Source organism: Micrasema longulum, unplaced genomic scaffold (genome assembly GCF_059751315.1).
Source record: "Micrasema longulum isolate JH-2025_06_02 unplaced genomic scaffold, ASM5975131v1 h1tg000501l, whole genome shotgun sequence".
Lineage (NCBI taxonomy): Eukaryota > Metazoa > Arthropoda > Insecta > Trichoptera > Brachycentridae > Micrasema > Micrasema longulum.
Genome location: NW_028277698.1, coordinates 1,185,717 through 1,210,870, shown reverse-complemented (window position 1 = coordinate 1,210,870; position 25,154 = coordinate 1,185,717). Strand labels below are relative to the sequence as shown.

Here is a 25,154-nt window from a genome sequence, read left to right as displayed (position 1 = left end):
TGTCGCTTGTCACTTCGTCACTTGTCATTTTTGTGTTTTGTGTAACTTGTCATTCTCATTTGTCATTTACCATTTTTTGTTTGCTATCATTTTGCTTTTGTTTTGGTGTTTTTTATTAACTAGTATATATTTCTGTAATCTCAATATGTCTTCGGGGTCAGTAATATTTTTAGTATTACATTATAATCCTACTTAATTTTGTTATTCAAGTATGTTCAAAATATTTTTTCTTTCTGTTTTAGAGTAAAAATTATGCCCGGTGCCACTGTTTGTGAAGATTGCGTTTTAAAAGGAGACATTACGATAGCCGGAGGAACTGTTATTCACCCCAGAGCAACAATTATTGCTGAAGGCGGTCCAATAATAATTTCGGAGTACTGCATCGTTGAAGAATACGCCACTATTGTGCACTTGTAAGAAACGTCAACATTATAATCATTATACAATTGCAATTTCGTTTCGAGCCTAATTCTGACTTTTATTATTTTAGAACTAATCCTGATGCTGAAGAGAAAGTCGGAATACACAAGCCTCTGATAATAGGAGCACATAATGTGTTTGAAGTTGGTTGTAGAGTTGAGTCGTACTCTGGTCATATTGGAGAAAGTAATGTCTTCGAATGCAAATCTTTCCTGGGCCCTAAAGTTATTGTTGGGAGTGGATGTGTCATAGGTAATTATCGCCCAAAATAATATTAAATTAAAATAATATCGGACCCCATTTTTTCGAAAATTATCGAAGGCAAGTCATTACTGTGAACGGTGTTTTTTATTGGCGCATGCTTAACGATTATTTTCTGCCAAAAATGAGAGAGTTCCAGCAAGATGGCGCCACGCCTCACCTGCTACAGAGACGATGGAGCTTCTTCGTGATTTCTTCCCTAACAAATTGATAAGTCATTTCGGTGACATCCCCTTGCCACCCAGGTCGCTGGATCTCACCCTCATGGACTTTTTTCTGTGGGGATACCTCAAAAGCAAAGTCTACGAAACAGACCTCGCAACCATCTCAGCACTAAAAGAAAATATCGTTCGCGAGGTTAATGGCATCTCAACCTCACTTCTCCGATGAGTGGCATGGAATACTGAGGCCAGATTCCAAGAATGTGTCCGACGTGACTGTCAACATTTGGACAAAATAATTTTTAAGAAATAAAAACTGCACTTTTTTTCTTTGTAATAATTATTAAAATATTCTTTATCTAGTGTAGTTTTTTTTTTATTTAAGTCTGTAAACCTAATTCTGCCACCGGACACCTTTATATTATTTTTCTATTGGTTTTCAAGATACTATTATTTTGTATATTTGATTATGTATGAATCTTTTTATTATTTATGTTTTAATATTTATATCTGATTTTTTTACATTGTATTCTTTGGAATTTTATTATTTATACCTGGTTTTTCTGGATTGTTATTATATTGCATCACGTGTTATTATAATTTAATCTAATTAATTTTTGCTATGTATTTTTTATTTTTAATTGTTATGGCTTGACACGGGTACAGCCTAAAAAGCCTTAATAAGTTAGTTAATATTTAAACGAGTGTAATTTTAAATGAATAAATAAATAAATAAAATTAATGTAAGCCTTTTACATAAAAAGCAAGGCAAAAAATAAGAAACGCCTATCTAAAAAACACCAATTCTTTCTAATATTTGTAAAATTAATTAAAGTTATTTTGAGTAAATATTTTTATGAAAAATTTCTGGGTTGGTAATTTTTATGTTTTGTATTAGTGTGCATGCATTACAGCTACCATTTAAATAGAGAGTAAGTCTAAATGTAAGGAGTGTGCAGATTAACCACAATAGCCCAGCAGGGGTCGCCAAAGCAAAGCAATTTTTCTTATACAATGTATAAACATTGAAGGGTTAAGTGATATATTTTTTCTTGTAGGTGCCGCTTGTAAATTAGAAGACGCTACATTAGCAGACAATACAATAATATACGGAAGTGACCACATCATGAGAGAAGCAATGGAAAAACAACCATCTCAAATGTTACAGTTAGATTTCCTAAGCAAGATTCTTCCCAATTATCACAAACTGCGCAAACCCAATGTACAAGTAAAGAGACATCCCCCCAAACCATCTCCAGATAGTTAAAGAGTTTAATTATTGTTTATTTAAAAAAAATCTCTGAATCTGTCATAAAATAAACATGCTTTTAATTATGTATAAGCTTAAGTTTTATATAAATCTATTAATATATATAATATTAACAATGAAGTATTATAATTAAAAACTGCTGTTTAATTATCAACACATTAATATCAGCATACTGCGAAGTTTCTCAAAAATGTACAAAAAAGTGAATAAAAATAAACTAATTTGAAGCATCGCAGGTCTTGTAAACAATAACCAATCAATTATAGCATTATGTGTTGTGATGGATTTCCATTTTATGGGGAGCCATTTTTTTCAACATTTAGTGTATTTTGACAGCTACGGGGTTTCACTTTGAAATGGCAGCACAACTTACCGACGACAACTTGCGATGTCATGAGCGGAGTAATTTAAAAATTACAAAACTGAAAAACATTGGCAATGATACAAAAAATTTGGCTTTTAAAAAAAAATATTTATTATATAAATAAAAAATGAAATGAAATATTTTTTTTTTATATATATACAGCCTAAGTCAATTACAACATGAAGTAACATACAACAAACTGAACAAAAATAAAACTATGCGGCACAGACAAACAGGGGAAATAAAATAATGGTATACAATATATTCATAAAAAACGATAAACACACAAGACTTCGAGCTAAACCATGCCAATCCATCTTCGTCCCACACTGTTTTAGTGGTGAAGAGATCTTACGAAAAGCCAGAAAATCTATCCCAAAGAATCACAAGTTATGTGACGAATCGACTAATCTCCACATTCCGGACATTGGGGCATAAAAACGGTTGCTCTTAAAATATTTAATAAATAGCAGATTTTGACTTCTGGTGACATGGTTGGGAACGTATTTTTTTTTTATTGCAACAGAGATGAGACATCACTTATAGCATTAAGTATTTTGAAAATGCATAAAGACAGGTTAAGATATTGCTCTATTTCAAAATATGAATAATTACCTCTTTGCAATCCGAGCAACCATGCCACTTTTCTTATAAAACGGTGTTGGACAGACTTGATATAGTCAATATGAGTCTTATAGAATGGAGACCAAATTAAAGAAGCATATTCTAGATGGGATTGGCTTAGTTTGAGTCTATTATAAAAATCCAGTGAATTTTCATTAGAAGATTATTATTGGATGACGTCAAAGTTCAAGAAGCATTTATGTTGCAAAGTTCACCTACATATTTATAACAATGATTTGATTTAGTTAATAATATTTTCAGGGAGGGAGAAACAATAATTAAAAAAAATGTATTCCTACTACAGTCAGTAGGTAGATACTAGTACCTTTTTCGCCTATATAACAATCTCTGAGTAGATATGTTTAATTTTTGTATGAAATAATGAATAAATAATGCTTAACGCATTAAACATATAAATATACATGTACGCTGTATATAATATCATTATATAGCTGTACAGTTACATATTATGTAATTCATATTTCCATTTCATGACAAATCTGTGTTGATAAGGTAAAGAAAGTTAATTTAATAAATATATTTATTTATTTATTTTATTTTATTTGGGAAATCAACAGTTCTACATACATATTTTTAGTAAACAAACAGATATAATGTATAAACTCAGAACTAATAACATATTTCCACATAGTATACAAAGTTAGTAAAGAAAATATATTACATATCAAATAAATGCATACAATTTTTACATTTAAAAATGTTATATTCATGTACTCAATAATCAAAGATTTTTTAAATATTTATTTTAAGAACATTAAGTTACTGTAAATTGGGCGGGATAAGGACAAAAATGCTTGAAGAGAGGATAAGGAGGGGAGGGGAGATGTACATATTTATTATTATAATGTCTACTAAGTTACATAATACATTTTTTGTGTAAATTTTAAATCTGACAGAGTGATGTTTGTGTAATCTATATTTTTAAATTTTGTATTGTACATTGAAAAAGTCCTACGAAAAAAAGCATTTTTAACATACGATGTTTTACTTATTGGTACATGAAACGGCTGGCACATGTATTGTTATTAAACCAAGCAGCTCTGTACAGTCAACCATTCCTGTCATAATTTTGTAAAGCAGTAGTTGGTCCGCACACACTCTGCGGTATTGTAGAGAAATGATTCCATGGAAGGTGGAGGCAGTGAGAGTAGATACATAAGAAATACCGGTTTTGTATTTAAGGTACTTTATAAATTTGTTTTGAATATTTTCTATTCTACTTATATATATGGCATACTGGGGATTCCATATCTGAGAGGCGTATTCCAAATGGCTTCTGACAAATGTATAATATAATGAAATAAGGGCCTTTGGATTATCAAAGTGTTTACTCATTCGAATTATGAAACCTAACATGCTCAATGCTTTGGAGGTAATTTTATTGATATTTATTTATTTTTATTTTATTTTATTTTATTTAGAAAACATACAGTCATACAAAATCAGTATTAAAAACAACAATTTTTTAACATAAAAAGACCAATTAAGTTTTCATAAATTAAAAAGATATAAACATGCGATATGCGATTCAAAAAGTAGTTTTGAGTCTAAAACAATCCCAAGATCATTAATTTCGTGCTTTCTCATTTGTACATATTATAGTATATTTGTAAATGACGTTTTACGCCGGGATTCCGTTCCGAGAGACACCGGCGTAAAATGTTAGGTTCTAAGAACAATCAAAATGTTTATTTAATGCATATCCTATATATATATTAAAAAATAATTATAAATGTATTTAATAAATAAAGTTTAAATTCGTTTACACAATAAATAATGATTTTTTTAATAATAAATACTAACTCGCCAGTTCGTCGGTACTAAATCAAATTCTCACAATTAAAAAAAAAAAAATCCAATTTCATTTGCTTTGATTGTTGCTTCCTTTCTTGTAGGATTATCGCATAAACTAAAAATATTTGAATATTCTTTTAATTTTAATAATAATCAAATAAAAAATATAAATACCTTTTTATTTTTCTTAAAAACAAGACAAAAAATAACCCGGAAACAATTCCACACACACAATAGGCTGCTCGCGTCTCGCGTACACGGTAATACAATAAAACTACGCGTAAAAGTGTGTCTGCTATTAGAATCGCGGCGCCTACTATCGTGTGGTGTCGGCCGAACCGGGAAATCCCACGCCGGCACCAACCGGCGTAATTGTAAATCGAACCGGCACAAAATGAGTTTTACCTGTATTCATTGACTTATCTCCCTTTTCCTTATCAACACAGAAATATACATTCATATTATATGACCTTACATTTACATACTATTATGTAATTCATATTTCCATTGCATAATGAATATACATTCATATTATTTGGCCTACGTATCTTTATGTCATTCATATATCCATTTTATAACGAATATGCATTCATATTATTCAAAGCGAAAAATACCACTTGAAACAGCTTTCCAGTTATTTTAATATTTTATTTACAAGCATTTGGCTAAACACAGTTTCATTTCCTTTTAACCAAGAAACAAAGTCAATATGATATTTTATTCTACCTCCAATGTATGCATTGTTATCTTAATTAAGGTAAGAGGTAAATTGTTTGTATTTAGAGATGAACTCGATGAAAATGGCCCCAAATATATAAATATTCGGGTTGATCATAAAAATGCAAATACTTTTTTTATTAAAAAAAAAATTGTGTGCTAAAATAGGTAGTAACGCATTATTAAAAAATAATTAAAAACAACGTGTTGTAACAGAAAAATAATATTTAAGAGAAAGGAATATAGAATTTGGTAATATATCCAAAATAAAACAAGTTTATTGAATTATAATTCGACTTTTTTTTTTTTACAAAACGAAATCAACAAGACGAAACGCGTCACAATATACTCTTTGTATATTAAAAAAAAAGTAGAATTATAATCCAATAAACTTATTTTATTTTAGATACATAACAAAATTTTATATGGAATTCTACTAATTGTCTGCATACACAATAAATAGGAATATAGAAGTCTAGACAAACTCAAAATACCGTTAATTCAATGTTTTTTTTCATAAAACGAAATTATGTTTCAGGATTGTTCCGGGTATCTAATTTAGCATTTTCCGATAGTTTAGAAAAAATCTCTAACCGTCTTTCAGTTTTATTGTATTTGTTGCCGATCGTTATCATTTTCATGCCAAACATATTTACTTAACCGATTTTAATCGAAAAATTCAGTTATTAAAAAAATCAAATAATTTATGTTGTGACCAACTCAATAAACTTGAACGACTTAAAAATACACGCATTGGAAATCCCTTCCCCCAAGACTTATTTTCTAGGAAGAGAAAGAAAAAAGAAGGCTGTGGGCTTGCAAAGTGCACCCCCCTGATGGTTGCGCTTCTGACAGTCGCCCGCATGACCAACCCCTAGGTAGGACGTTGTTCATAGTCCTAACGCACCTATATACCTCTGTGAAAATGTCAAGGCTTATCAGTTCATGGTTTATCTTTTCGTTCTCATTCTCAACGCGCCATCTTAATACCCACCCACAATTTCTCTTTCTTCTCTAACTCATAAAGTGTCTATGCGGCTCGACTGTGGAATCATCTCCCACCCACTCTCCAAGATCTCTGTTTAGATCACGTCTGAAGAAACGTCTCCTTTCTCTTCCTTACTCTCTCCTCCTTTCCTCTTTATTCCCTGTTTCCATTGAGAAATAGTATTGATTTAGGTTAATTTACATACAAATATTGTATTTCTATTTATGTGTATTTGTAGCTTTTTATTTGATTATAGATTGAATACGTTTTGTAGCTTAAATTATATGAATGAAACTTTAAATTTAGTGGTTGGTTGGAAGAAATTGCAATTTGGCAATAAGGCCGCCAATGCGCAATTTATATAATGCTCGAAAAGTTCCGTGAATAAATAAAAATTATCACCTTGTTTAATTTGTCAAATAAAATAGAGAAGCCGATAAATTATCTTATACATTTGTTGTATTTAAGTAACTTAATTAAAATTATTGTCTTAAGTGTAAATAATTTTTTTGGTGTGTACATGAGTGTTCTACACTAATATACAAAACAATGATAACGTTTATGTACATACTATTTGTTTACCCAATAAAATAAATAAATAAAACACATATTAATATATTACACCAGAGATGAAGAACATTTGAGAGAAGGTAATATAGAAGTCTAGGCATCTACAGGGCTTATGGCTGGTTAATGGCTGGTTTAAGTGGCCACTTTACACATTGTGTAACATTCACCATTCTGACCATATTCGAAAATCTATATTCCTTCAATTCTTTCATCTGTTGATGTTTGTGAAGTTAAAGAGCTGAAACCTTTATTTATACGGGTGAGATTCATCTAATTAAATTATTTCACCTACTTAGTAGGCAACGCCTGAAAATCTTTTTTTTTTTTTACATCTATATTACCTTCTCTTAAATGTTCTTCATCTCTGTTGTAATATGTTAATATAAACAGCTCCCCAGAGAGTTGAATCCAGTCCTTGTCTACAAAAATTTGGACAAACTAAAAATATTGTTGAAAATACATATTTCAAATAAATCGTAGAAAAGTGTGTTAGTAGGTACTGGTTTAAAAATATGCAAATGCGTATGACAGATTTATGATTTTATTGCAAAACTAATCATTTTTTTAATACGAATGATTTAAATGAAATTAAAATGGTACTATAAAATACTTAAGCGCCACTGATATTATTCGGTTCTCGTTTATATGGAAACTATTTGCGCACGCATCGTTTCTGAAAAAAGTGAGACATCGTTTAAATCGATGCACAGCGCGAAAAGCTCTTACCGGAAATACTGTCCTCAATGCTGGCACAACGTTTAGTACATGCTTTTTTGGATTGACGACGCGTTTACAGCTAGTAAAGTTAAGTGTGAAATTTTCCAAGGAAAGCTTTTCCGTTCGTAATGTGCCAGATTTGTATTCAGTACATTTTCATGCGAGCAGCAGGGCGGTCCTCGCTGTGATAATTTGTTACATTTGGCGGGAAACGCGAAAAATTTCGTCTGCGTCTAACTAAAAAAAAACTTGTCAGCATGGTACCTACGTTTATAGTGGTGAATATTTGATAGTAAATCGTCAGTTGAAAATATTAGGCATAAATTAACAGTGTGTGATTAATATTCTTGCATGAATAGTAAAAAAATAAAACATGTAGGTAATTTTGATAATATTTATATACATATGTGATTTTTAAACTTTTTTACGTTTTCGTAGGTAGGTATTTAAAAGTTACATATACAAAAAATATTTGAAATCATCATCATCATCATAATTCCATTTCCTCACCTAATGGTGCATAGGGAATTGCATTGGTACACCAATCGCAGCGTATCTTGATCATTTTTGTTACATAAATGTAAGATGATCAGTCTTACGCTTCAGGTACCAGCCCAGCGACTATAAAATATTCTAGTGTTAAAACACCCTTTTAAATCAAAATATTTTTTCATTTTTTTTTTATATCCATATTTATATATTTTAATGGTTTTTACCATGTTTTCACTGCATTTATTACTTTGTTTTTATTATGTTTTTGCTACGTTTTTTTACTACATTTTTACTATGTTTTTACTACATTTTAATTATGTTTTTACTCCATTTTTTACTTTGTTTTTCACTTTGTCCTGTATCTTTATAACTGTTTCTATATATTGATTATTTTTTAAAATATTTTTTTGACTGTCTTAGAACGGGGTAAATAACCCTAGTTAGACAGTCAAAGCAACTTTGCATAAATTATAATTTTGTGTTTGTAATATAAGGATAATAAATAAATATTTCGTATAAACCATGTCAGGAATCGAACCCGAGACCTCTTGCATGGTAGGCAAACGCACTGAGCATTACACTACGAGGCTGACTATTTAAAATCACCGTAGGAGTATATCTGTACCTTCAAAGACAAACCACGGTAGTCACATTGCACGAAATGTTCAGGAAACAAGATTTTGTTGTTGCGCGATTTCTAAAACTTTTAAACCGAATGAGATAATTTCAACAATGTTTAAGCATGTCCAAATGTTTTCTGACTGCCTGGACTTCCTCCCAAGGATTCATATCTAAATAGCAAGAATTTGGACGTACTCAAACGTCGTTGAATTAACTAACTGGCAAAAGAAGAAGTATAAAAATTGGAGAATTGTTTTCAGGCGTTGCCCTAGTAGGTGAATTGGTTCAGCCGGATGAATCTCACCCACATGATAAAGGTTTCAGCTCTTTTACTTTACTTAAGTCAACAGATGGAAGAGTCGAGGAAATTGGGATGTTTAAACATAAGCAGAATGGTGGATGTCAAACCGTGTGTAAAGTGGCCATTAAACCAGCCAATGACAGGTCATAAGGCCTGTAAATGCCTTAAGTTCCATATTCTATTCCCAAAAATGTTTTACCTCTCTGTTGCAACTTGTTGCAACAAATTTACTGCTGACATGTTTAAGTAATAGTACTATTGCAGTTTATTTACGTTAATGAGGAAGTTCAGTACTACGGGAAATTGGTAAGAAAAAGTGTTTTCTTACAAGCGATAAAAATTAGAGCATTTAATGGTACGGCGAAATTTCTCTAAAATGTATGAAAAACCTCAATAAAAATTATTTGTATAAATACGAACTACTTTGAACGACGTCACAAGTTTTTCTAAATTAACCAATGATGATAGATTTCCGGTTTCCGGCAAGCCAACCCACCAATCAGGACAACTCACCTAAGACAACTAGTGATGTCACGCGCGGAGTAATAAAAAAATGCGAAACTAAAAAAAATCATCATCATCATTCCATTTCCGTACTTAATGGTGCATAGGGCACTGCATTGGTACACCAATCGCCACGTATCTCGATCATTTACTTGACTATGAAATATTCTAGAATAAAAACACATTTTTAAATAAATATTTCATGTCAGCCATGTCAGGAATCGAATCCGAGACCTCTTGCATGGTAGACAAACTTTCTGAACACTACACTACGAGGCTGCCAAAAAAATCGTAGCGATGAAAATATGATTCTTTGAGAAAATTAAAAAAAAAACAACTAAAACCACTTAACTTCTTCGTTAAAATTTGGGCAAATGTGAAACATAAAAATAATAATGGTGAGGGGAGGATACGAAGAGAAAGAAAGAAAAAGAAAAAGGAATCAAGGGCTCTTTATTTTTTTTTAAAACACAATTTAAATCTACCCACGTAATGAGGAAGCTTGTTGGCTTGGCTTCTCTGATCGTTTGAACACATCTTTGTAATTGAAGACACGAGTGGGTAAAGATGTCATGTGACAAAAAGGAGAGATATCTGGGGTTAACTTTTTGAACACCTGTACAACTGTTGAGAAAATAATACCTTCGCTCGCTTTCAAAATCGTTTTTCTGCTAAATTTTGATGGTGTAGTTGCTTTATGAGAAAAAAAATGCGACATAACGCCTTCATCCACTCATGTCTTCAAAATAAATAATATTCAATTTATCCACTAATAGGTGTTGCTTTTAGCGCACCGGAATAGGTCTTGCTCCTAGGTTCGATTTCACAGTGAAGATTCTAAATAATAAGACTTTAAAATTACATTTTTTTTTCTCCATTTGTCAGAAGTAACTACGCTTGAAACTGGGATTTATGTTGAAAGAGAGGGGTGTTCAAACCTCTGATTATGATTCAAACCTATAATTTAATCAAATTTTTAAATTTGGGGTAATTTTAAACTAGCTGCAAATAATATTTTTTTAAATATTTATTTTATTTATAATGGATCACAAACAATAAACAATACATACGAAATTGGTATAAGATTCACATGTTATGTTTAGATATTGATCATCAGTTATTTAAAACTTCAAGTACAAAAAATAAGTACTTTGGCAGACTTATTGCTGAAAGCAAACTCTTTCAGCCAACCAAAAAACAGACTTGTCAAAAGAAGAGATTGCTCAAAATTTTGTACTAAAAAAACATAAACATAAACACCATAAACATCAAAAGATACAAACATAAGTTATTCGCAATAAGTTAATCGAATAGCAGCTTGGATGGAAAAGAAATGGGTAAAAATTACCGTGCTATGTCGTGTGTTATATGTAGACACAACATGCGTAAATTTTGTGGTAGAAAATTAAATCAAGTCATAATAAAGGCGAGCTCAAATCTCAGATCTCTGACTCATGAATCCCGATATTTTTTATGTTTACTAAAAAAAAAGTAGTTTGCACTGCTGCATTCCACAATTTCCTTAACTAAAGCTACTGAAGCGTGACATCTGGCTTTCATGTAATAAATGATCTGCTGGTATTTAGATACGCTGTAATTGGTGTACCAGTTCGGTGCCCTGTGCACCTTTAAGTCGCATTACTACCAGTAGTAAAAAGTGAAACCTTTTAACCTTTCCGAGCTTGAAGGTGAAAAAAATCCTCGAGTGCCCGAGGGAGGTACCGCGAATATCCCAGCTAAAATGCTATAGACACACTTTAAAAAACGTACATAATATATACAGGGTGTTCTTTAAACCCTGTCACATCCGAAACCACGATGATCAGTATGAGCAAGAAGACATATTGGCACATCAAAATATTTTTTTTGAACGAATAAATCTTACAAAAATGAAATATTCAAAAAACAAATGGTTGCTTACTTCTGCAGGGGAGAAACGAGGAGGGGGAGGGGAGAGTCTGATAAACAGTCAACAGCGCGGCCGCGCTCCCCTCGCTTCTCTCCTTCAGAAGTAAGCAACCATTTGTTTTTTCGAATATTCTATTTTTTTTAATTTTCTTCTTTCTAAATATTTTTTTTAATGTGCTTATATGTATTCTTGCCCATACTGATCATTATGGTTTCGGATGTGACGGGGTTTAAAGAACACCTTGTATATATATTGTTATGATTGTCATAGTAGGGTTTAAATTGTAAAACTGGTTCATAATGTTTCCAGTTTTCTTCGAAATTAGTACATTTTTTCATAAAACACTGTTGCGAGAGTATTCTATATGAAAGCGCGCTCCTCTCGCTGCTAAGTTTGGAATAACACTAATTTGTCACGCCATCAGTTAGCGGGGTGGTTCGGCGGGGGGTTGGGAGTGAAGAGGCACACGTGCAAACTAACCGAAGTATCGAAGATGACTAAATTGTGGAGTAAATGAATCGTAATGCTTGCTGTTTGCGCAGGGGAAAAGCAAAGACAAACGTGAGTTATTATTGAAACAATTCGGCTGAAAAATATTGAAACATTTACGATACATTCTTAACATTATGCGGTAGGACAAGGAAAAAAAATCAATATGATGATTTAAAAAAAGTATTGAACAAATATGCTACCTGGGGACCCTAGATACCCCTAAAGCAAGGGAGAGTTAAATATCGTGGTATTTTTATAATAATAAGAGGAAATACGATCTCACTTTTATTCATACAAACGTAGTCTCGTATTTTCTCCCTGGAAATTATCTAGTGTCATAACACTAGAGCAATGATTTTTTTACTCACTATACATATTTACCATTGGCGCTTCTCTATTGTTTTGATTTTTCGATCAATTGTTTTTTATGAAAGCTAGGACCATACAAAAATCCAAAATAGCGCCCAGTTTTATCTGCCGTCTTCAAACGTAGGATAAAAAAAAATAAAACAGATTTTTGGAAATTCTATAACTCTTTCTAAAAAAACATCAAAATCGAATCAGTTTTTATGTGCGGAAAACGGGACAGTGAAACATCGATTTTGTCGATTTCAGTTGGCCAAAATCAGGCCGCCGCGCTATGCAGTTATTTTTTTCCCACTATATCAAGTACCTATTCGTCAAAATTCTTACCTACCGCATAACCTCTTAAGCTAGGGTTTCCTAGGACAGCGGTGCCCGTATTTTAACGGCCGTAGTGAACGGTGATGCGGTGGATAACCGTCGTAACGGTGACTAGAGTGTGGTTTCCTAGGAAAACGGTGTTATCAACACCATTTAACACCGTTTCCCTAGGAAACCACTCTCTAGTCGACGTTACGACGGCTATCCACCGCATCACCGTTCTTTACGGCCGTTAAAATACGGGCACCACTGTCCTAGAAAACCCTAGCTTTATCAAGAAGTAAATGTCGACGCTGGAAAGAAAATGTTACAAAGCGACATCTAGCAACTTTTCAGAAAAAAATGATAAAGACTCTCGTGTTTAAAATTTTCATTTAAATTATGTAAGAATCACGCCAAAATAATGCATTTGTATGTTTTTTTTATTAATTAACCAATGTATTTTTTTTAATTAATAAAAAAATTCATACAAATGATTCCTACATAATTTTAATGAAAATTTTAAACACGAGAGTCGTTATCATTTTTTTAAACTCTTCTGTAAAGTTGCTACATGTCGCTTGGTAACTTTTCCCTTTCCAGCGTTGATATATTGAAAGATGCGGAAGGAACATGTTATCCAAAAACTTATCGTCAGAAATCGATAAAATTATTGTGAATAATAGGTATGTAAATTTCTTAATGTCGAAGTGTTATTGAAACTCGTCGCATCGGAAAAATTGAGATAAATCTAGTTCATGGTCAATCGAAAATACACAGGCGAGTACCTACATATATATATATGTATGTATTTTTATAATATATAAAAATGAATAGCGTGTTTAAAAAGTAATTGGCTAATACATATTGTAACAGATGAATATTTGTTTATATAAATTTATGAACTGCGGTTTTCTTTTTGATAGGTTTTAATAATTTTGATAAATGTCTGAATCAAGGTCTCTTTGAAACAGGCAACAAAAACGTGAAAAGGTTTCTCTGTATGAACTGTTACATAAAGGCCGGTGGATAGCTGGAGACGGCTCTGGTTTTCCCGATCGGACTTGTTATTGCGGTTTACTAACAAGCTAATGAACTAACATACTCTGTTGGCCTTAGAATTGGGAAATTTAGATTGAAGGGGACAGACACATTGACTATATGTATATACAGAGGTGATAGCGGTACTGAAAGCGGTAAATATTCTAAAAAACGCGAATCTTTTACATACAAATAATATCTCAAAGATAAAATTCAACGGTCAAATATGTTTTTGTAATGAGCGGATATAAAAAGAGGACACAAGATCTTTAAAATAGATCCGTGTAAGTGGTAAAGGCTCTAGATGTTTAATTGTTTAGTTAGCTAAATTTTTTGAACCTCTATTTAGGATCAACCAACAACTTTCTCAAATATATTAAAAAATATTTGAAGAGATTTTTATTTTTTTGAATATGAACATTAGGGAGAGATGTCTAAAAACTTGCCTTCTGGATTACTCGGAAAGCAAAATATATTAAAAAAAATAATTTTATACTACTTTTGCCCCTCAACCAGAGCTTGAAGTTTTTTGATTTATTGCGCTAAATCATTTTGTATTGTAAAAAAATCAGTCCAATTAAATTTTATAAGGTGCATTAAATCTTATAGAATAAGCATCTAAGGGCGTGAGTTGCACTTTGTTTTGTAATAAATGGGTAGCATTGTTTTAATGAGCCATTGTTTTCGTCAATATTAGCCAGGCGCTCGACGGAATCAGTTCCGCGGAGTGTAAATTTTTGCATTTCGGTAGTTTTAAAACGTGTTTGATTTGTGATGGGATTGAGTTATATCTTTACTACTAAAAAAATAAATTATCAATATCGATAATTAACAAAATATTCAGACGGTTATAAACTTCAAACCTCGGTTGAGGGCCAAAAGTAGTATGGAATATTATTTTAAATAATGTTTATGTTTAATGTGCTCCAAAATGCAAATTTTTAGATCTCTTTCACTTTGATGTCTAAATAAAAAACTTGATACATCATCGGCTTACTCTAATGTAACAAGTAGGTACTGACCATGTCCTTGAATCGTAATATAGGATTTGGCGACATTACAGGCACTTTAAAAAAAGTGGTGTATCAGCAATAAAAGGCGGCTCCTTGATGAAATGTAAGACGTTTATTGTGGGAAGAAAGGGTCATAATAATGAGGGTTTTTGTGTCCTATCTCACAAACCAACGTATGAAATCGGTTTTTGTATCTAAAATCTAATCAAAATCAAGATACCGAATTCAAGAAGAATAATCAAACTATTGATTTAGTTTCGAACAACTACAATGAAGTGATGATAGATTTCCAAATGAATTTCGTTGAAAAAATCTGTCAAATTCAATTTTCCGTAATCAAAAATATATATCCGATTGGTTAATGCTTTCCTAATGCGCAGTTAATCTGCAGAGTTCAATGAGCTGTGAGCGAATTAGAACTTACATGATTTATGTGAATGTGAATGTACCAAAAATATTTCGAAGTGCTTTCTTTTATAAGAAATTCACAGGGAAACAAACACGTATCAAATACGAGTGGGTACATAATTTATTGTGTTTCTTTATACGTTTTAGACGCTTTTACAATAATTTATCGATGGCTGGAATAAATAATTAATAAAAACAGTAAACATGTATAATAAACAAAACCAGAACACATTAAATATATCCATTCATACGTTAAAATACTTGCATAATTTTATGTATTATATTATGGGAACTTAAAGAGTTGAAATGATTTTAAATAACTGTATTTAGATTATTTAATAATATTTAACTAAAACATCTCTCCATACTTATTACAAAGTCGGTGTAATCTAAAATTAGACTCTAAAGTATAGGTACGCTATGTATAGGTATTTGTATATTGTTTATACTTAATACTCATATTGTTTTTTTTTTACCAAATAATAATGTGAAGTATTTCGCGCCAGACTATAATTTTGATATTATAGTTTAGAATGCCGATTAGATGACTTAAAAATATAAAGATAACAACAGAAAATTATCTATCAAGTTAACTGGAGTTTTAGAATGTTTCATAAACTAGACAGTTTATGAAACGTACCAATATTATAATAATACATAAAATTAGAAACAATTTTTTTACTTGAACGGGTTGCCAAATCGTCAAATTATCAGTGTTCTTCGACGAAATCGCGACCAGCAACAAATGAAATTAACAATGTTTTAATAATGTTAACATATTTGTAAACAAACGCTGAATTTCATGTTGCAGCAATCAATATAAACATATTTTAGACAGCCGATGAAGAAATATTGAATGAAAGTTTATATTTAGAGGGATTATATTCTGTTACTGACCCGTTTACATTGTGTAATGTAGGCAGGTTGTCAACCTGAAAAGCCGACGCCAAGAATTTCTGCGCCTTTATTTTTAAAAATATTTGTTTGACCTTATGTGACAAGAAAACGAATTGATTTGTTTTTCTAAACGTTGAATTTATCCTCATCTTGTTGAGAGAATCGTCGGTACCGTTAATTTAGTCTGTGTCCAATGTCCAAAACGATATTTTTAGTTTCTTAAGCGGCGCTGACCATGTTTCTATTTTTACTATGTATGTAGGTATTTCTGATACGTACGTTGATTACACTGTACCTACACATAAATGTAAATATGTATTACTAAAGCCGAATTCGATAATTGAATTAGTCATTAAAAAATACTGCGGTAATGACAAAAAAACAAACATTCAAAAACATATCTAGACATTAACAAATTACAACAGGGATGGAGGATACCTTAAAAAAGGGAATATGGCAGTCTAGGCATTTACAGGCCGTATGAACTGTCATTGGCTGGTTTAAGTGGCCACTTTACACTGTGGAAAATTCACCATTCTGCCTTTGTTTGAACATCCATATTTCTTCAATTCTTCCATTTGCTGATTTTAGGGAAGTTAAAGAGCTGAAACTTGTTTGTATTGTTGTATTGTTGTGAAGAGATTCAACTGGCTGAATTATTTCACATACTAGGCAACGCCTGTAAACAATTTTCCAATTTTTAAACTTCTTCTTGGACCAGTTGGTTTCATTACAATATTTGAGTTTGTCTGAATGTTCGTAGACAAAATACTGGATTTCACCCCCTCGGGAGTCATTAAGATTAACAAATTACAACAGGGATGGAGAATACCTAAAAAAAGGGAATATGGCAGTTTAGGCATTTACAGGGCTTATGACCTGTCATTGGCTGGTTTACGTGGCCATTTGTGGGGGTGAAATCCAGTCTTTAGTCTACGAACATTTGGACAAACTCAAATATTGTAATGTCTAGACATCATTATGAGACAAAAAAAAAATCTTAGTTCAACTAAATTTGAATATTGTTTTTCCGTCACTTTCTCGTAAAACAAAAAGTTGTTATACAAAAACAAACTAAATATCTCGTATTCAAGAAATATTTTAATGTAATTGGAAATTTGTGGAAAAGGGTGTACCACAAGGTAGTATTTAAGGACCTCTACTATTTATAATTTACATTAATGAACTACCTAAAATTGTTGAAACACGCTGTAATATTTTTGCGGATGATATATCATTATTTTTTGACTTCAGAGGGGATTTGAATAATATTTCCATAGATATAAGTGAAAAATGTCTTCCAGGTTTGCATCTATAAACCTATCTATACAGAGAAAACAAGAATTAACATTTTTCGGTCAAACCAAGCATCCCCATCAAATAAAAATATAATGATTAATTTTAAAATAGTAAAAACCAGATTCACACTGTTTTCTTTAAGGTATTAAATTAGATAACCACTTAAACTGGAAAGAACACGTGAAGACTGTTGTCGCTAAAAAAGGAAACCGGAAATCTATCACAACACGTAGCAATGCTGATTGGTTTTATTGTTCAAAAGAACCTGTGACGTTTCAAATTATATCTTTGTTATTAATTTTTTCATGTATTTTTGAGAAACTCCGCATACAATTAAATGCCCTAATCTTTACCGCGTGTAAGAAAATATTTTTTATACTCAATTTCTCGTAGTAATGAACTTCCTTATTGTGAAAAAATCTTTCTTGGATTTTTTCTTGCAGTTGTCAGGAGTCAAACCCTCGGTAACCAGTTTCACAGTTGGCCGTCTTATCAACTGCGCCACGGCGCCTGTCAACAATACTGTCCACTTATCTACAACAATATGCACATACAATATTGTTAATTGATTCGTTTTCCTCGTGCAATAAAATTTTATGTATATCCTGTGATCACACATTTATTTATCATCACACTTATTTTTTGTGAGAATTCTATGATTAGCATTATATATGTATAGCATAGACTATCTAGCAACCAAAAGGTTTCCAATCCTTGGGCTAATAGTTATTTACCTGTAACATACATGTATACGAGCATATACCTACATTTTTCATGTAATATTTTTCTCGTGACATAAAAATATTACCATAAAAGTGATTAAATAAATAAGTGCAGTGGCGTCATTTAAATTATTAAAACAATCAAAAAACGTTGAAGTGAAATATATTGTTGAAAAAATAGTGCGTTTGATAAAATTTTAATTAGTGTAAATAATTAGTGTTGCATTGGATCATTAAACTGGGAGAGTAACAGTTTAAAAGTTCAAAATGGCGGAGATTTCTAAACGTCAAATGCTACGATAAACGCCAACCATGGAGGGAAAATCACGCTCAAACTTTGGGAGATATGGCGACAGCGCTTGTCCCACGTTCTGGGAGCTTCTAAAACCTTTCACACGCGTCTGGGGAGTCGCAACGTCAGTTGGTAAGTACTCTAATACCAGGATTATGATAAATAATATAATGTTATTCATGCAGTTAATAAAGGACGGGGCTTTGTCGCTTTGTTCTTGTTCCCTCCGCGAATGTACATCTAACTTTAAACATTACCAAATTGTTTCCCCTAAAGTCAAATATCACTGGGTTTTGATTTATGAAAGCAGTTTAGTTGACCTGCCTAAATGTATTGTTTTTAAATCTTAGCTTTGCTATCCTTTTCCACAGTGGGTTTGTATGGGTATTTTTATTTACAGTTTTGGAATATTCACGAGACATTTACAATGTTTTTACTTGGCATTGACATAATATTATGACTTATTTGGTGCAATGAAATTGGTAGATTTTATTTGCGATAGCGAAGAGTTGTTTTTTTTTTACCGACACATAAATAGAAATCATACTTAAATATATTAACCTCTTTCATGTTTTTATATGACGTTGGTATTCAAAACACAAAGCATTATTGCGAGGATAGGTTGTTTAGTTTAGAAAATGTATTCAAGACTCTACGTGATCCATTTAAAATTTCAAAGCTAAAAGTTACTTGCATGATTTAGGAAACTAAAAATAACGACTTAATATAAACACATATTGTTTTATGCTTAAGTTTAACAATTCTATCTAGTAAATATAGTTTAGTAAATTAGGTAAGTAGTAAAGCATTGAAAAATGTATTGTGTAATATGCCTTTTTATGTCAAAATATTATAAAATCAAGGAAAAATGTGTGTTTTCGAGTTGAATGACACCACGTAACCTTTTCCTTTCACATTCATCACAATCAATTAAAATAAATTAAATAAATAAAAAAAATTAAAAAAACAGAAATATAATATTATGTAGGTATGTAATACTTCTAAGAACAGGTTTCCCGAGTGACGATGACTCAAATTTATTTTGTATAAATAATATTTTATACAGCAGGGGTGTACTTTTCACTATCAAGAGTTCATGCAAACTACCAATGATTTATTAAGAATTTTACCGTAAACTTTGCCAAACATTTAATCAAAAAAAATATTTTTTAATACATGCAATACGATCAACCAAATATGATTTTGATAGGGTAGCAATATTGATTAAAAAATATATCGCAGCGCGGAGTAAGAATTTTATTTTCCACTAAAATACGAATCATTTGAAAAATCTAGGCAAATTATTCTGACATTATTGAACTAATCACAAAAAATGCATTTTAAATAATTTCGTCTAGGATTTACATAAACGAGTATACTACCATAAAATGGAGGGTATTGCTAACATCTGTTACAAGTTGTTACTCATGTTTTTATTTATGAAAGAATGTAAAAAAATATTATATACGTTGAAAATATTGTAAACGATTTATCACTCCTAAGTATAATTACTCAGGCGAAAGGGCTTATTGGTCAAATAAAACAAAATAAACCAATTAAAAAAATGATATTTTTTAAAATTAATAAAAAAAATCTAGTTTAGGGTATTATTTTGTACTAATTCTAAAACATAGTGTTGGATAAATAATAGGTAACACTTTTTTTACTTTCCATGATGTTATATAAATAATATATGTTGCCGTTAATTTTATTTTGAATATTCAGAAGTTTATTTGTTACGTTTATTCATTTTTTTATATAAATCTGAAAATATTCTGACAAATATTAAAAACATGAAAATTTATATTAATTTTCATTAAAGTAATAGGTTTAAAGTTTATATTTGAAGCACTAACTTTGTGGTTATTCATTATAATAAAATAAATAAAAACAACTTTGTTTTTAACCACTAATTTTTATTTTCCACCGACCGGTTTCAAAGCAAACAAGTTGTTTTATTTATTTTATTAAAAAAATAGGTATTGGTAATTTGACTTGAGCTCTGTTCCTACAAAGAAATTTCCTCTTTGCCCAAAATTAACAGACGACACAATATTCTAATGAATGAAATACATAATTTTAAACATCGACAAAATGGTGAATAATGTTACACGTTGTTAATCATTTGAACTAACCAACGAAAGATCACAAGCCCCGGCAACGTCTACACTTCGTATTTCCTTCTTAAAAAAGTTCTCTATCTTTGTTAAAATATACGTCTAACATAGTGAAGAGTTTTAAAAATATCCAAGCATTTTAGTAATCAATTTCAAGCAAGCCATATTAATATTTAAGGTATCAATAAATGTAATGCTTTAAAAATATTGTTTTCAGTGAAGCCTTATGGAAAATTATTGGAAAAGGATTACACCGGAAGTCAAACTAAGTTCTACGATTTTCATTTAGATCAATTGGGAGTTCCACAAATGAAATTTCCGGGAAAGGTTTTCAACAATTATGATCAATGCGGAAATTTGAGGATATCAGCGGTTGCTTGTTGATTTCCAATTAGGGAGAAAGACGACCTTCTATATGAATTTTATTCGAGTAGAATGATTGAAAAAAAATCAGATTATTTTATTTCGGATTTAATAACAAGTTTATAAATAAATCCATTTAGTTTTGTGTCAACTTTACCATTTTAAAAATGACAAGAAACTGTGTTGTTATTAGAGAGCAAAACTATGAGCGCAAAATTTTATTCGATTGAAATTTATGTCCAAATGTTTGCAGACAAGGCTGGATTACACTCCTTAGGGAGTTTATCAAGATTGATGTATACTGCAACAGAGAGGGAAAATGATTTTGAGAAGGAAATATGGCATATGACCTTGCATAAATCCGCCAATGATAGGCCATAAGTCCTAATGTCTAGACTTCCATATTCCCCTCTAGAAAGATTTTTGCGTCTCTGTTGCAATAAATTTCAATCTTGATTACTCCCTAAGGGGTAAAATCCAGCTTTGTCTGCAAAAATATCAACAAACTCAAGGTTTGATTAGTTTGTAAATCAATTAAGTCATCGAGCCAAAAATAATTGTCCAGGTTTCTGGTTTGATTTTACAAACAGAATTGCATTTTCCATTTTGACCATTCACTGGAAATTCTATTATATATTATACTGATAGTTTCTTATTCGAGTAAGTTCCCGTCAAACCCGGTAATCTTGTTCTAAAAAAAAAGTTCTCGAGCTCTGACACCATTCTTGCTGATTCTTATGTTAAATGACTTCCTGAATCAGAATATACCACGTAAGAAGGATGATTTTAGTTGCAAAGAATAATAAATAAAATGTTAAATGATAAAAATGAAAATCAAGAAAATAAATGTAAAGAATAATAAATACAATAAATAAGAAAAGTAACTTCATTTGGTGCTCGTTTTCGATGGTCCAGGCTGTGGCTCAAAGAGTGATAAAAATAGGAAGGGGAAGGCCATACTGAAAGCGGTGGACGATGGAGGAAAACGGATTCAGAACATTTTACACAAGAATTAGCAGAAATGGTGTCAGGGCCGATTTTCATGCAGACCAGTGTAATTAATCAGTATTCTTTTGATCGCTTAAAAACAAATTACCACTCAAATCAATTAAAAAAATAATGATGGCGTTGAAACCGACTTCTATGGTCAATAAAATATACCTTAGTTTTGTATTTAAGGGCTTAGGGGGCGGTTCGCCACACAACCTTCATTATTTATTATGTAAGTAAGGTTGGAGGTTCCGGTTGGCAGTTGGAAGAGGTAACTAGTGTTGCCACCTTAATATATAATTCAGAGTAGTTAAATAAAGTCGTTAGACTAAAACTACGATCCGCTTGAGTAGTGCTAAACACACGGTTTTACGCTGATTCGGAGTGATGAATAGCAGTGTAGTATTCGTGGAAACGAAGTGTGGAATTAGGAAGTTCAGTTTATTTTTTTATCTAGGCTATTAAACTAAGCCAAAAATTTGTAAAAAAAATATGTTTTTGTGCATTGTATTATCAGCGGTATGGTTTTTTAAAGTTTTGTGATTTTGAAATTACTCCGCGTGTGACGTCATAAGTTCTCTTCCGAGAGTTCTGCTGATTGATAAATTGGCTTCCCTTTAACCGGAAACCTATCACAACACTATAATTTGTTGATTTGGAAGAACCGTTGACGTCGTTCAAGAGATTTTTTTATATTAAAATAATTTTTATTATATTTTACATAAACAATGTTTTGAGTTTGTCCAAATTTTTGTAGACAAGGGCTGGATTCAACCCCCTAGGGAGCTGTCAATTTCAACTTATACAACAGACATAAATAACATTTTACAGAAGGGAATATAGAAGTCTAGGCATTCACAGGGTTTATGACCTGTCAAAGACTTCTATGCTCCCTTCTGTAAAATGTTCTCCATGTCTGTTGTAATATGATAATATTTTACAAACATTTTCAAAAAACTACACTTTGCTATGTAAAAAAACATTTTTTATATTTCATTTCCCGTAGCACTGAACTTTTTCATTGGAAAAGCATGGATGAAAGTAGGTTGGATGCTGTCGATATGCGATCTCTCCAAATGGGTGGTAAAATTATGTATGTTAGGTGCGCAAACGTCAAGATCCGTGCATCATGTAAGAATGAGATTAGTATCTATTATCACCAAAATCAAGAGAACAGTTTTGCGTTAGTTTGGCCATGTAGAGCAACTGGACGGCAAAAGAACGGCTTAAATGTTTTATTGATGCAGGAAGCGAAGAAGACCAAAAATGTAACGGCATGACCAAATCGACCAAATACTTGGAGATGGATACGTCAAAAGTTGAAGTAATCGCGGGGCATGCATGATAAGATGACATGTATTACTGTAGAGAGAACGCTTTCAGATTATTTTTTTTCAGATTTCAGAAAATTCATATGTGTAAAAAATATTTTTTCGATCAGCTAAGATAAGGATTAAATGGTGGCGTAGATATTCACGGCCACTGTTATCAAAATGTATCGTTTGTTTTTAGTGATCTCTAGTAGGTTGGATTCGTTCTGACGTTTCAGCTACGTTGTTATTAACCATGAAAACAGCTTCTGCCATGGTAGTCGTAACGTCATCACCCAAAAAATACGATATATTTTGAGAATCGTACCATTATCCGCATGGACACATACTCCAACCCAAGTAACACCACCAAATTTAAATGTGTATTTGTTTTTGTCTGAAATAAACGCAAGACGAATAAATTAATTATTAAGAAATAAATTGAGAAAATATGCGGGAAGTTTTACAAATTAATATGGCCAAGTGAATTTTAGCTTTTTCCTCACGTGACGAAATTTCTTTTGCATAGTTATGTAACCTAATAAGTTGTGTTTATTTAGAAATGATTTTCTGACCCAAATTACAAAATAAGGTGACTTGTTTTAACAAAATAATTTTTTTTATTGTTGTATTTTATTTATTCACACAAATACATATATATTACAAAAATATAATTAATATAGTTTAATAAAATAAATCGTCTAATTTACATTAAAGTCTATATTTTTGTAGGCTTAAACAGAGAGCCAATAATAATTATTTAAAAAAATACAGAAGTTAATTGTTCAATAAATGTTATTATGGTAAATATTTGTATGTAACCATATAATGACTTTTCCATGTCTACAGGTATCGTCAAGACATTTATTACACTTACATGCAAATCCTACTATACACACCTTAACCGTCATAGTTGTACAAAAATATAAAACCGATGGGCTGATAGGACGCATGCTACTAGAAGCTAGCACCAACGTGTACTGATTATACTAAAAATGTTAAATCTTGTGGGAGCAACAGTTAAAATAGGCCAGAGGAAAAGGGCGGCATGTGAGGTAAAAGTCGACGATGAACTTTAGCCCTACGGGAAATTGGACACAAAATTGTTTTCTAAAACGCGGTAAAAATTAGAGCATTAAATTGTACGGTAAAGTTTCTTGAAAATGTTGATTTCCTCTATCATAATCCACTAGTTCACATTGTCAGTTTGGAGAAATTAATTTATCGTCAGTTATCGCAAATTTATTTCATACGCAAAAGGTGAATTCTATTTACACGTTTCACCGGTAGGTATGAGGTATTAAGTTCAATTTGCGATTAGAAAAGATATCAAATAGTACCTACGAAAATTGTAAGAAATCGAAAAAGATGAAACCCTTTTTTTGTATTTCCGTTCACCTAACGTAGCATTTTTTTCAATCACCTGCAATAAAATTTTATGTTAGTGTTTTAACTTTTCCAATATGCCGGTGTTGGAATGAAACAGGCTATAAAAATCTTTGGATTCTACCTTTTTCATCGAGTGGTGGATAAAATTGATTAGATCCCTTTTGAAATAATTATTTATTAATTGTACACTTTCAATCTGGATCTATCAATGATAAATCCTTCGTTTCTGTTGAGATATCAGTCCACTAGTCTATTACGTTGCTCTTACTTTTATTTATTTGTAACTAAGTACTAAATCAACTGGTATTTTAATAATCATACGATTTTTGTAAGGGGCTGTTATTTAAATCTTTAGTTTGGTTATTCATTATTAGTGACCGGCCAAAACAAAATTTTTATCCGAAACTGAAACAAAATTTCGGCT

The 25,154-nt window shown here is 31.4% G+C and overlaps 2 protein-coding genes across 11 annotated transcripts in view; both read left to right on the top strand.

The window, feature by feature from the left end:
- Window positions 1-2,344, top strand: DCTN6-p27 (dynactin subunit 6). Its single transcript, XM_088227350.1, has 4 exons — window positions 1-156; window positions 243-413; window positions 491-672; window positions 1,901-2,344. Exons 1-4 carry the CDS (start codon window positions 146-148, stop codon window positions 2,107-2,109), a joined length of 573 nt encoding a protein of 190 aa, XP_088083476.1. The 5' UTR covers window positions 1-145; the 3' UTR covers window positions 2,110-2,344.
- Window positions 2,345-8,054: 5,710 nt separating this feature from the next.
- LOC148281053 (uncharacterized) overlaps window positions 8,055-25,154 on the top strand; it is a 91,878-nt gene continuing 74,778 nt past the window's right edge. For 2 of the 10 annotated variants that reach the window (XM_088227400.1, XM_088227391.1), the window contains exons 1-2: window positions 8,073-8,282; window positions 18,364-18,693. In XM_088227400.1, coding sequence (XP_088083526.1) covers window positions 18,582-18,693 — 112 coding nt within the window. In that variant the 5' untranslated portion in view covers window positions 8,073-8,282; window positions 18,364-18,581. Of the gene's footprint in view, window positions 8,346-18,363; window positions 18,694-25,154 lie in introns of all 10 variants that reach the window. The other 8 variants (XM_088227393.1, XM_088227398.1, XM_088227396.1 and 5 more) reach the window with 8 other exon arrangements.